At 38.6% G+C, this 14,552-nt stretch overlaps 1 protein-coding gene and 1 long non-coding RNA gene across 3 annotated transcripts in view; one reads left to right on the forward strand and one right to left on the reverse strand.

Moving 5' to 3' along the window:
* The window catches only part of plpp4 (phospholipid phosphatase 4), a 166,932-nt gene that overhangs the window by 68,268 nt on the left and 84,112 nt on the right, over positions 1–14,552 (forward strand). For both annotated transcript variants that reach the window (XM_008106787.3, XM_016992244.2), the window contains exon 2: positions 768–876. In XM_008106787.3, the coding sequence (XP_008104994.1) occupies positions 768–876 (109 nt within the window). The remainder of the gene's footprint in view (positions 1–767; positions 877–14,552) is intronic.
* LOC134297710 (uncharacterized) overlaps positions 1–14,552 on the reverse strand; it is a 32,762-nt gene that overhangs the window by 13,432 nt on the left and 4,778 nt on the right. The window lies entirely within an intron of this gene.

Below are 14,552 nucleotides of genomic sequence, written 5' to 3' on the forward strand. Positions count from 1 at the left end.
AAGAAACAGGAATAAATACAGCCTTAGTGTTAATCATAATCATAATCATAATAAATAGAGAGGCTTGGAAGAGACCCCTTGGGCCATTTAGTCCAACCTTCTTTTGCCTTTGTGCACCAAAAGCACTAGCAAATCAACCCTTAATTATTAATTTTAATTAAATAATAATTAAAATATCATTATAAACAAGCAAAGCTTTGGCAGGCACACACCAGGTGAGGGAAGAAATGGGAAAGGTGTGCGCCTTTCCCTCCTACCTCGCACTGCACGCACCTTCCTCAGCAGAGGAGGAGGGAGCTGCCGCCACAGGGGCCGGATAAATAGCTTCGATGGGCCTCATGTAGCCCCTGAACCTTAGTTTGGGAACCTTTGGATTATACTATCAAAAATGAAGATACAGTATGAATTGATACTGTTAGAAATAAATGTGTAGGCACAACATTCGTTAATAGTATTTGTTATCTAACACACCTTTCCCTTGGTAATAGCATTAGAAGTTATATGCATGGTTTGCAGGCCATTTTAAGGACCAGCATTTAATTTAGAAAGAGTTGTCTTTTATTTCATAAAGTTTGCAACTACATATCTCTATATATCTAGAAATGGGGACAGTTTTAAATTTCTTGTTCTTGTTTATACCTACTTGGGAAAGATTTCAGTCTCAAGAGCTTCTACCTGTAATTGTGGCAGGGAGGAATCCCCAGCATTTTGAACTTTTTTCCTCAAGGTACACTTCAAATAATGTGTTCTCTTTTTCTTTTCTTTAGCTTTACAGAATTTTTGGATCCATTCCAGAGAATTATTCAGCCAGAAGAGATCTGGCTTTATAAAAACCCTTTGGTAGAATCTGACAACATACCTACACGCCTCATGTTTGTAAGTACCTGAGATTTCATGACTGTTTAATTATTATATGAGAGTTATATAAATATAAAAATGGAGATAGACATGTCATTTTAAGAAACAGACTGAAGCAAGGGACATCTACTTCAATTCGTAGATTGCAGAGATGGTATAAACCCAATGAACACTTGATTGGTTGTCACAAATATTGGCTTGACTGGAGTTGCTGCTAAGGGTCCCAAGAAATAATTTAAGCAAAATGATTTTAAGTCTATAAAACAGGCATATGAAAAGCCATTGAAAATGTGTAGTGTTTTTTAGTTAAGAACTTGAAAAGATAAATAAATGAAAAAATAGTGATTATATTAAAGCAGGTGTGGGGATCAAAAGACCCTCCAGATGCTCATGGATTTCAAGTTTCTGCAAGGTTAGCCAATAGGGAGGACTACTGGGAATTGCCATCTAATATCTGGAGGACCATATGTTTCCTATGATTAAATAAAAGATTCACAAAAATCAAATCCATGATGCATTCTTGGTTAATGATACTAATGACTAATTTAACAAGGTAGTGTGGATACTGTCAAAGAATTAGTGTTGATGTGCTGCCTATCTCTCATGGATGAGGTATGATTAAGGATGTCAGGGTTTATCAGAATGGTAAAATTGACTTTTATTATTAGTATATCAAATTATGCTTATAGTTTTATTAGTTTACGATTGATCAATACTGGATTGGGTCTAGGCACTAACGAATGATATACTGTATGACTCCTGTATCCATGGAATTGGTGATTGTGGTTTCATTTATCCATTTCCAAAAAGGACTACTTCCCTAAGCATTTTCTAAGTCCTTCAGTGCAATTGTATGGTATTCTTGGCCTAGATGTCCTTCCTTTCAACAAGGTTTGCTCTTATCCATTATGTCACATATCCATACAAAATCTGGGAGCATATTTCCCCATGGATACAGGAATTGTACTTTACAAACTTAGGTATAAGTTGAAAGTTTTACAAATATACTGTATACTGTATATACTCATATATAAATATGGAAACGTGAGTCAGAAAATCAAGGAAATGGCAGTGGTGGCCTTGGGCGATAGACTGTCTGAGGCAACATTGGTATTTTCTCTTCATATAAAAATCCTTAATTTTGGGTCCAAAATCTTCCATCGACTTATAAATAAGATCGCTTTATAGAAGAAAATATATGGTAATGCCTGAAATAAAATGCCTTGTTTGTATGTTTCATGCCATTGGGATTTTTGAATAGTTGAGACAGGTGAATTTTACTGGAGCATAGATAATTCTTGACAACAAAGCAATGTCAAAAACAGTGTGTAAATATGTTGTGTTGACACATATTGCTGAATCTGTTTGTAAATCCGACTGATTCATTTGGTTTACTTTGGTTGGGACTCAAAATTGGATTTAGGCTTTATTGTACATACATTGAATTTTGATTTATGGAGAACTTATTTTGATACAAATGAAAACCAGGTTGAAAGATTTTCTTATGGATGCTTGCTGTTATTTTACTCACACTGAACCACAACTGAGATGATTTATAGCATGCTTTTTTAACGTGCAGTAACCACCATATATCAGGAGTGAACAACTGCCAGGGGTTAGGAGTCCACATTAGCATCCCATGGGACTTTAGAAGGCCATATAACCTGTTCCTTTCTTAAATTGTATAGTTGCTGTGAGTATGTACTGAAAATGGCCACCAGGTCTTGCAGGAACATGGGTGTAATGTTGCTACATTTTTGGATTCCCTAAACTGCATTTTTAAATGCCCTAAAGGCATTTTTAAGAAAGAGGTTTATTTATTATTTACTATATTTCTACCCCACTCTCTCTCACCCCGAAGGGGACTCAGAGCAGCTTACAGTTTGGCAAATTTCCATGGCACATTACAGATACAAATATATAAATGTAACACATTAAGCAATACCAACAGATTAAAACAGATAAATAGAGTTAAACTATTAAAATATAGCCTAGTCCCATAGTCATAATTCATGCTGCTACATTTCCACATTGCACTATTCCCCAAACACCTGGTTCTATATATAGGTCTTAACTTCTTTCCTGAAAACCAGGAGAGGGGACCAATATAATATCACTAGGGAGGGACTTCCATAGCCGAAGTTTATTTCCTGATTGAAAAATAGAATCTCCTGGCTCTGAAATACTGACTTTTACATACTGGAACTGTAGTTTGACATGTAGTTTGACATGTGACAGATATAAAAGTATATAAGCACTCTTATCACAGGTTCTGATTAGTTGATATTATTTCATAAATTAAGTAATAATGAATAATAATAGCTTTTTTATAATCCATCTCCATCTCCCTGAAGGGACTCGGAGCTGCTCACATGGAGATCAAGCCCAGAAGTCAAAACAAAGATAAAAATTAATAGCACAACAACAATATAATTAAAACAGTTGGGCAATAAAATAAAACATCATAAAATACATCTGCAAGTATCGAAACTAAAAGGTGGGGCTATTAAAATTACAAGGGTAAATTACTGGTCACATCATGACCCGGGGGTTAAGAACAGGCCTGAGACAACAGGAAGTGAGAGAAATCTACACCTTGGAAGGGAAATTTATTCCTGAAAGAGTTATCATGGGGGGAAAGGGTCTCCACTGAAGCTTTATCACAATTCTTGTTTCCACAAGAAGCCAAATTTTTCAAAATCTAATTCTCACAAGGACAGAAAGTGAGATGAAATCTTCTGAACAGGGACACAACAGCAAAACAAACACTGCAGGGCTGTTAATCCTTCTGTATGCTATCTAAAGATACACACGCAAGCTGTGCCCGGCCACATGTTGCTGTGGCGTAGTCCTAAGTGGGGTTTTCTTCGTGGCATTCAAGGTGGCCTAGAAAGGATTCCCCTAGGTATGAGGCAGCCAGGCTTTAAAGCTGCAAGGGTATTCAATGGTATTCAAATTGGGTAACAACGGAATCCCCTAGGTATGAAGCAGCCAAGCTTTGAAGCTGCAAGGTCACTCCTTGGAAAGTGATGAGTATTGTGGCCAAATTTGGTGTGATTTGGCTCAGTGGTTTTGTTGTTAACTCAGTCCTAATTATGCACATTACATATACATATACATACATACATACATACATACATAACATATGAGAGAGAGACATATGGCTGGGGGTTCCCTTTAAAAATGTACCTGTTCTGACTTGCATACAAATTCAACTTAAGAGCAAACCTACAGAACTGTGATGCCCCATGGGCCTCGGAGTTCTGACCCCAGCACCATCATGGATCAAGATGATGAAAACATGGGTTTTTTGCTGTCTCAGCAGGAGACGGGGCCATTCCAGATGCCTGTTGTGGACAATTCTTGCCAAGAACTCATTAAAACAGACCTTGAACCAGTTCTTCCCAGCGCTTCTCCCCCCTTTGCTAGACGGGAGTTCTATCAGGCAAGCCGTTTCCAAAGGGAACAAACGAGGAGGAGCGTGAGATTAGCAGCCAGACAGGACGTTAATTAGCTAGTTTCCCCTGGGAGCTTTCAGGGAGGAAACGCATCTGGACGAAGATGTGTTTCGCTTCTTTTTCTCTTGGGAAAGGAAGCTCTGGACACCTGCTCTGCAGGAAGATTAAAGTTCTTTAAAAGTTCCCCGCACTGGTGAATCTGTTGCGGAGTCAACAGATCAGCTTAAGGATTAACTTCGGTTCCAGCCAATAATAATAATAATAATAAACTCCCGGATGGGACTCAGGGCGGTTTACAGTCATAAAAGCAACACAAACATTACATAACAACATAATACACATTATTAAACAAAGTAAAATAATACAATTATAACAATAAATCACAGATCAAGGGGACGGGAAATCTAATGCAATATATTCAGGCTCAGAAGTCGGCGGTAGTCCAATATAATTACTCAAAAACCTGCCGACACCACCAGGTCTTCAGTTCCTTACGGAAATTGGATAATGTAGGGGATTGCCTGATCTCTTCCCTCGTCCCCACCAGCTGCACTTGAGACGGTGGTAGGAGCGCGAGAAGAGCCTCCCCGGAAGATCTCAAGGTCCGCACTGGCTCATAGGAGGAGATGCGATCACGGAGATAGGTAGGGCCCAAGCCGTGTAGGGCTTTATAGGTCAAAACCTGCACCTTGAATTGGGCCCGGCAGTTTATCAGCAGCCAGTGGACTGCCAAGTGTGGACTGTGTTTGAGTCTGCAACCTCCAGTTCCTTCGTGCCTTGCCTTGCCGTGTTTCATGACCTATCTCGCCGTGTTTTCCAGCCTTGCATCTTGTGCCAAGTATCCAGTCTTGTCTCCAGCTCCCTGCCTTGGACTTACGTTAACTTCAGTAAAACTCCTGGACACTTTCCCCACTCTAACTGCTTGGAAGTGGAGTGTGTTTCGGTTCTGGGATTATAACTTTGGACTCTAATATTATATACTGGACAATATATTTCTGGACTATATTTGACCTTCCCAGAAAGGTCTATTGTTGGACTACATTTTCTACTTGTTTTTATCCTACTATAATATTTCCTTAATAAACATATTAGATTGTTATTGGCCTCCGTGTGTCGGTTCTAGGCTAGAGCAAATTTTTCGTTATTTCGTTAAATTCGTTAAAAATTCGTTTCGTAAGCAATTTTGAATTAATATTGAACCATCTGCTCACTGCCCTTACAAATATTACGAATTTGAATAATAAAAGTACCTTTTTTCGTTTGTTTCTGATGTCTTCGGATGAAGCTGTAGCCCCTCTGAGAGGAGAAGCCATGTTGGCATGCCTCTCAGCCAATCAGAGCGGAAGAGGGAGGGAGGGAGAGGCATGGACATCAATCTGCTAGCATTTTTAAAAAAATGTTGCTTCAAAAATCCCCAAAAATCAGTGGATGGGTCAAACATTATGAAACTTGATAGGCAAAGAGTACTTAATTTTTGCTTCCATTCTGGCAAATTTCATCATAATAGCTTTCATAATGCAGGAGAACGAAGCCTCTGAATATTGACCATTAATGAAGCAATTCGCCATAACGAGAGAAAAAACTCCATTTCCCAGAAGCCTTAGCAAGCCAATCAAAGTGGAAGGAAGAAGGACAGGGAGGCGTGGCTATCGATCTGCTAACATTTTAAAAAAATGTTGCTTCAGAAATCCCCAAAAATCAGTGGATGGGTCAAACATTATGAAACTTGATAGGCAAAGAGTACTTAATTTTTGCTTCCATTCTGGCAAATTTCATCATAATAGCTTTCATAATGCAGGAGAACGAAGCCTCTGAATATTGACCATTAATGAAGCAATTCGCCATAACGAGAGAAAAAACTCCATTTCCCAGAAGCCTTAGCAAGCCAATCAAAGTGGAAGGAAGAAGGACAGGGAGGCGTGGCTATCGATCTGCTAACATTTTAAAAAAATGTTGCTTCAGAAATCCCCAAAAATCAGTGGATGGGTCAAACATTATGAAACTTGATAGGCAAAGAGTACTTAATTTTTGCTTCCATTCTGGCAAATTTCATCATAATAGCTTTCATAATGCAGGAGAACGAAGCCTCTGAATATTGACCATTAATGAAGCAATTCGCCATAACGAGAGAAAAAACTCCATTTCCCAGAAGCCTTAGCAAGCCAATCAAAGTGGAAGGAAGAAGGACAGGGAGGCGTGGCTATCGATCTGCTAACATTTTAAAAAAATGTTGCTTCAGAAATCCCCAAAAATCAGTGGATGGGTCAAACATTATGAAACTTGATAGGCTAAGAGTACTTAATTTTTGCTTCCATTCTGGCAAATTTCATCATAATAGCTTTCATAATGCAGGAGAACGAAGCCTCTGAATATTGACCATTAATGAAGCAATTCGCCATAACGAGAGAAAAAACTCCATTTCCCAGAAGCCTTAGCAAGCCAATCAAAGTGGAAGGAAGAAGGACAGGGAGGCGTGGCTATCGATCTGCTAACATTTTAAAAAAATGTTGCTTCAGAAATCCCCAAAAATCAGTGGATGGGTCAAACATTATGAAACTTGATAGGCTAAGAGTACTTAATTTTTGCTTCCATTCTGGCAAATTTCATCATAATAGCTTTCAAAATGCAGGAGAAGGAAGCCTCTGAATATTGACCATTTATAAAAGCATTGGGCTGGAACAAACGTTTCTCCAATAGTACTATGCCCACTTGCAAACTACAATTCCCAGGTGTTCCAGGCCCTCTCTCCTCTTAACATTCCCCACCCCCTTTTGTCCTCACTTAGAATCATAGCATCATTGAACAGTAGAGTTGGAAGAGACCTCATGGGCCATCCAGCCCAACCCCTTCTGCCAGGCAGGAAGACACCATCCAATCCCTCCCAACAGATGGCCATCCAGCCTCTGCTTAAAAGCCTCCAAAGAAGAAACCTCCACCACAGCCCGGGGAGAGAGTTCCACAGCTGAACAGCTCACAGTGAGGAAGTTCTTCCTAATGTTCAGGTGAAATCTCCTTTCCTGTAGTTTAAAGCCATTGTTCAGTGTCCTAGTCTGCAGGGCAGCAGAAAACAAGCTTGCTCCCTCCTCTCTATGACTTCCCCTCACATATTATACATCATGTCTCCTCTCAGCCTTCTTTTCTGCAGGCTAAACATGCCCAGTTCTTCAAGCCACTCCTCATAGGGCTTGTTCTCCAGACCATAGATCATTTTAGTTGCCCTCCTCTGACCATCTTGACCAAACTTTCATACAGTATGTGAATTCTTGGAAGGTATGAGAAGTTTAGAGAGAAGGAGGGAGGAAGAGGTTTGAATTTTGGACTCCAATTGTGTCATGATTCCCCACTCTGCCACCCACTTGGGCAAGTCACACACTCTCAGCCCAGAAAAGCCAATGGAACAGGAAATAGCACTTTCAAACCAGGAACTAATTTCCTTATTCAGAGGCTGATGGCCATCTGTCAGGAAGGATTTGATGGTGTACTATGATTTCTGTTCCTGGGTGATAAATGTCATTTCCTAATTGGTTCTGTCATAGAAACATGGCAAAATCTATGACACTGCCTGAACTTTGTGCAAGCGACATGGATGGAACATATTATGGTTTGGTCCACCAATTTAACAAAGTTTCAGCCACAAAAACAAAGTTTCTGAAGTAGAACAATGACTTTCACAGTAAAGACAACCCAATGAAACAGGAAATAAGACTTTCAAACCAGGAACAGATTTCTGCAATTATTAAAAAATGGTTTATTATAAAAGCTATGAAAATTCGCCAAAAATCAGAGGATAAGGGAAACATTCCAAATTTTGGTGAGCTATCAGTGTTAAATGTGTTCTACCACTGTACCAAGTTTGAAGAAGATCACTCAAAAAATGAGGGCGGGAGAGTCCTGTAAAATTTCCCCTCGTGCTGTTTTTTTTTTGGCCACTGCGCATGCACGTCCGCCATTAACGAATTAATTTAGAAAATAACGAATTTTTGTTAATTTCGAATTTTTTGGGGGGGCAAAATTCGGAAATGACATCAGAAACGAAACGCTGGCGCCCCCTACTTTTGAAACGAGTTTAGAATCAATTTTTTCATGGATCGCTCAAGCCTAGTCGGTTCTTAGTGCTCCGCTGCCCGGGCGTGACAAGAACCAATCTTGTTTATAATGGTTCAAGTCAGAGTTTAAAATATTGCTGTATTGTGCTCTCCCTCCCAGATTCCCTTTTCAACATATTTATCATAGTTGAAAAAGTAGATCGAAGGCTCTGTTTATATTGGCTTTGAATTAAATAAAGCTCACTGCTTGTTTTTCAACCAAGTTTTTATTCTATTTCTCCATTCACCCCCCCCCCTCCCCGCCCGAGTCTTTCCAATATTTACTTAGAGATCTGCAGCATATAACCTGTGGGATGTATGCACCTCACTTTTTCACCCACTGGGTGGCATATTCCCAAAACCTTCTTTCACCCCCCTCCCACAACCCCTTCCAAGCCTTTCAAATTGCTGCAGACCAACCGAAATGGGAAATAGAAGTGAGGTACATGCAATGTCACTTTTCATGGGCTAATACACCAGTGCAGTGTAGGGTGGGAAATGCCAGGGGATTAAGTTGTCTCTTGTGCAGGGGCCCGCCATAGACTTGAGCAACAGTTTTTCTGTTCTAGTATTCTGGGATATGTCTAGCATTTGATCTCTCGTGCAGTGGGGCCTCACTTTCCAAATTCCTCATTTCTCTCAATCACTCCACAAGTCCAAACTTCTGAAGCAAAGAAAAGTTTTTTCTCCTCAAAATTGGATACAACATCAATTCTTTTCCCCAATCTTTAAAATTAATCTTTAAAATGTAAACACTGGCCATAGAAAAAGCATCAGATTCCTATACATCCTTGTATTTTAAGCAATTATATGCTGATAAGGAGCCACGGTGGCGAAGTGTGTTAAAGCGCTGAGCTGCTGAACTTGCAGACTGAAAGGTCCCAGGTTCAAATCCCGGGAGCGGCTTGAGCGCCCGCTGTTAGCTCCAGCTCCTGCCAACCTAGCAGTTAGAAAACATGCAAATGTGAGTAGATCAATAAGTACCGTTCCGGCGGGAAGGTAACGGCATTCCATGCAGTCATGCTGGCCACATGACCTTGGAGGTGTGTACGGACAACGCCGGCTCTTCGGCTTAGAAATGGAGATGAGCACCAACCTCCAGAGTCAGAGATGACTGGACTTAACGTCAGGAGAAACCTTTACCTTTTATATGCTGATAAATGCACAGCGCATTTTATATATCATAATGAAGTGTGAACATTTTGCACTTAGCCGTCTTTGAAAATGGAGACAAATTTGATAGTGAAGATAGAGATTTTAAAAAAGCATGGCTTCTTATAATTAAATACGAAAACGTCTAGTAAAATTTCAAGAAAAAGGTTGCACTTCAATTGTGAAAACTAATTCCAACCCTCTGAAAGTACTGTCAAAAAATAAAAGCAACCTTAAGTGAAAATACATTTTTTTACACACTCATTACGTTGTTATTTGTTAGATTTTATTGAAGTAATGAAGGACTAAATGTGAAGTGCAAAATTTCATGTCTTCAGGCTGTCAGGATAGATAATGAATGTGTTTGATTTTAAGAAGGTCTTGCTCATAAAAGCAGCAGCCAGTAACTCAGAAGATGCAACTGCAGGGACAGAAAACATTACCTTGAATTATATCAAGTAGATCTTATCTAGGCTTATCTCATGGATGTTATTCTTCGTGAAGATAATACCTTGTAAAAAGGCAACAGATTATCTTCAGCTCTTGTGGCATAAAAAATGTACAGAAAAGTACTTCCTGGCTATAAGGCAGCACTGAGTTTACACTTGCACAATGGACATGTGGCCTTAGTAACTTTATTAAGATGTGCCTTATAGAAATGCTGCTTTTTCTATACGGATATGTGAAAGGGATACATAACCACCCCATTGTTTCCCCATTGTCTTCCTTCCTTAATAGATACTGAATCCATTGCCTTTTCCTTTCTATGATCATTGTGTACGGAATAATCATGCTGGCATAATACACCAATGAGTTTCCAGCCTAAGTGTGCAATCTCTTGAGATATTGCTCTCATTTCCATGTCCAGATTAGTGTGGGTTTAAACTCCATTTAAACATAACCCAACATGAAACCTTTATAAAAAAAGACTTGTAAAATAACACAAATAATGGGTGAATCTATACTGCCCCTGGTGGTGCAATGGGTTAAATCCTTGTGCTGGCAGGACTGAAAGGTCGGCAGTTCGAAGCTGGGGAGAGGGGGTGAGCTCCTGTCTGTCAGCTCCAGTTTCCCATGCAGGGATACAAGAGAAGCCTCCCACAGGATTGTAAAACATCTGGGCGTCCCCTGGGCAACGTCCTTGCAGATGGACAATTCTCTCACACCAGAAGTGACTTGCAGTTTCTCAAGTTGCTCCTGACACACACAAAAAATCTACAACACAGAATTAATGCAGTTTGACACCACTTTAATTACGACTCAAAGCTATGGAATCCTGGTATTTGGTAGGGCAGCAACATTCTTTGGCAAGGAAGGCAAAAAACCTTGTAAAACTACAGCACCTGTGATGCCATAGTATTGAGCCACAGCAGTTACAGTGGTGTCAAACTACATTAATTCTACAGTGTAGATGCACACAAAAACACAGCAATTAAATAATATCATTCAACACAGACTGACTATAATTAGGGTGGTTGTGATCCACAGAAAATATGATCATTTACAAGGAAAAAGGTTATCTCTCACAGAAAACACCTTCAGTACGTTTTTAGTCTTTTCTCCACCCAGTTTCACCACAGTTCAGCCCAGTCTTAACTTCAATTTTCTGAATTTCCAGATTCACATTCTCATTCAGATAAAATGCTCTTAGGAATGGTGATAGGTCTTAAAAGTAGGCAGGAAATGAATTTGGACCACAGAAGTTACTTTGTCAAATATTTCCCTATAAACGTATCTAATGTGTTTATGATCTAGTCATAAAAGACTTAAAGGGTGACTGCTCCATTCCTTCACTGTATTTGAGACCATTTTCACAAAAATATGCGAACTACAATAGTGTTGTGCTTTTGTATGGAATTGCTGTTCATTTTGTGTAGTTTCATTTGTGTCGTCTCATTTTCGTATTTGGTTCCTGCTAACGAAAATGGGCCACCTATACAACACAAATTTTTGTCTGGCTAACAAAATACATGAAAACGTTTGTGCCGTTGGCAGCAATGGGACGGCTTCCGAGGCTCATTCCCTCCCTCAGTTTTTGGGCTTTGAGGGGTGAAAATTGCCACAAATGGAGAGTATTTCGATCCCTTTTAGCCCACCAACTTTTAAAATGTTTGGATCTTCCCCAGAGTACTATTGTTATTAATAATATTATTATTATTAACACCCATTGACACACATCAGCTGTCATGGGGAAGCACTCCTCTCCCAGACTCAGCTTAGATTCCCAGAATAGCTATCCTTAATATATATATTATTATTAACACCCATTGGTACACATCAGCTATAATGGGAAAGCAGCCCTCTGTCAGTACCTGCTTATTGTTATGGGGCAGAAACGAAAGGAAAACGAAAGCAAGCACGATGACTGTGGGGCTTTCATTTTCGTGTCACCTCTCATTTCCTACGAAAAGGCGTAGCACAAAGGAAATGAAGGGAAAAAATTGTGCACATCTCTAAACTATATGCTTTTATTTATTTTTTACAAAAATAACTTTTCGGTAAGTTAATCACTTTAGACCAGGTATGGGCAAACTTCAGCCCTCCAGGTGTTTTGGACTCCAACTCCCACAATTCTGGCTGTTATGAATTGTGGGAGTTGGAGTTCAAAACACCTGGAGGGTCGAAGTTTGCCCATGCCAGCTTTAGACCATCATTACAAAAAAAGGAACAAATAATTAGTTCCCAGTCACTATTTTATTGAAAACAGAATTTGAAAGGAACAGCTTATCTAGACAGAATACCATTTGTAACAGTCCTGTGAATATTGGTTGGGGAAAATTCATTCAATTTGCATTTTAAGTAGACATGCCCAAATTTTTACTTACTGAATCAGTATGTAAATGGATACATTTTTATTCTGAAAACAAAATGCATAGTATACTGAATATATTGGGGAAATTGCACTCAGAAATGTACATTTTCCCCATAAAGGCCTACAGAAAGCCACTATTAAAGAAAATGACTTTCAAAAATGCGTGTATTAGGCAAATTGGATATAAAATGTGTATATTAACTTTTTTCAAAAGTACATATGAATAGTATTGGTAGGTACCTTATTAGCAGAAAAATACAGACATGTCTCTAGATGCTCTATGAATAACTGATTTAATGATTAAAAAGTCCAGTGTGTGTCAGTCCGTATATATATCCTCTCAGAGGCCTTCTTTAGCGGTTGCTTAAAAAGTGATAAAAACATGTTTAAAACCCTTTACTCTTAGTTCACATGTTTCCTTTTTTGTCCAGTAAATAGTGTGAGAGGACAAGAAATGGCTGAAGTTAAATTTCAAACGAGTATGTACCTGTTGCTGGTATTATACTCATTTGAAATTTAACTTCATCATGTATTCAAATGTACAATAGTTATGATTTCATACATCTAAAGCATTTCAATCTCTTTTTATCACAAGTATGGGGAAAAAAGAGATACAGTAGAGTCTCACTTATCCAACATAAATGGGCCAACATTGGATAAGCGAAAATGTTGGATAATAAGGAAGGATTAAGGAAAAGCTTATGAAATGTCAAATTACGTATGATTTTACAAATTAGGCACCAAAACATCATGTTTTACAACAAATCAACAGAAAAAGCAGTTTAATACATGGTAACGTCATCCAAGCTCAGCTTATGCAAGGTTCTGTATTATCCAATGCAGTTTGACTTTTAGTAGTCTATGTTTTTGTAGTCAATTTTTCAATAAATTGTGAAATTTTGGTGCTAAATTCATAAATACAGTAATTATTACATAACGTTATTGTGCATTGAACTGCTTTTTCTATCCATTTGTTGTAAAGCATGATGTTTTGGTGCTTAATCTGTAAAATCATAACATAGTTGGATGTTTAATAGGCTATTCCTTAATCCCTCCTTATTATCCAACATTTTCACTTATCTAATGTTCTGCCGGCCCGTTTATGTTGGATAAGTGAGACTCTACTGTACTGTATTTACGAATTTAGCACCAAACATTGCAATGTATTGAAAACATTGACTACAAAACATTGGCTATTAACAAATTGACTACAAATAAAGATAGAATTGCATAAAATGAACTTACAGTAACAGCACTGTCAAAAATTAAATCTATAAAAATTTCAATCCTTGCTGCCTAGAGAAATAGTTGTGGATCCGGGCGGGAGGCAAACTGTGTTGGATAATCCAGAACGATGGATAAGTGAATGTTGGATAAGTAAAACTCTACTCTACAACAATCAATATGTTTGTTCATCTTTTGTGAATTCTCAAACATAATAGAAATTCAGTATGGAATAGACATAGGCTAGCATCTTGTTAAATAACTACAATGTTGTACATCCAACATATGATGTCATAAATACATTAATTCACTTTTATGGATGTTGCACCATTGTCCATAAACTATATTTTAGATTATGCAGCTGTTCCTAACAGAGGACTTTCCAAGAAGTTGAGTCATGACATTTTGAACCCTCACTTTGTAGTTTCAACAGAGAGTGATGAAAGGACCTTGTAGGGGTCTCTCCCACTGCTTGTTGCAACACATCTTATTACTAAGGCCCTGTCTACACTGCCATATAATCCAGTTTTTGAATCCAGTTACAGTGTTCCCTCACTTATCGCTGGGGTTAGGTTCCAGGACCACCTGCAATAAGTGAAAATCTGCAAAGTAGGGATGCTATATTTATTTTAATATTTATACTTTATTCTAGTAGTTATATACTATTTTAAGTCTTTATCAACCAATTGTGTGTTGATAAATCGCCTCCTTCTCCTCCCGTTGCCACTTGGGCTCTTTTTCTCTCCCTTTGGCCTCTCCTTCCTCCCTTCCTTAGGCTGTAAATTGTAATTTTTTATGATTTATAGTAGGCTTCTAGAATTTATTGAAAAACCGCGAAATAGCGAAGCCGCGAAAAGTGAACCGTGAAGTAGTGAGGGAACACTGTAACATGTTTAAAACTGGATTATATAGTAGTGTAGACTCACATAATCCAGTTCAAAGCATTACTTCGAGACTCAGAAA

Source organism: Anolis carolinensis, chromosome 3 (assembly GCF_035594765.1).
Source record: "Anolis carolinensis isolate JA03-04 chromosome 3, rAnoCar3.1.pri, whole genome shotgun sequence".
Lineage (NCBI taxonomy): Eukaryota > Metazoa > Chordata > Lepidosauria > Squamata > Dactyloidae > Anolis > Anolis carolinensis.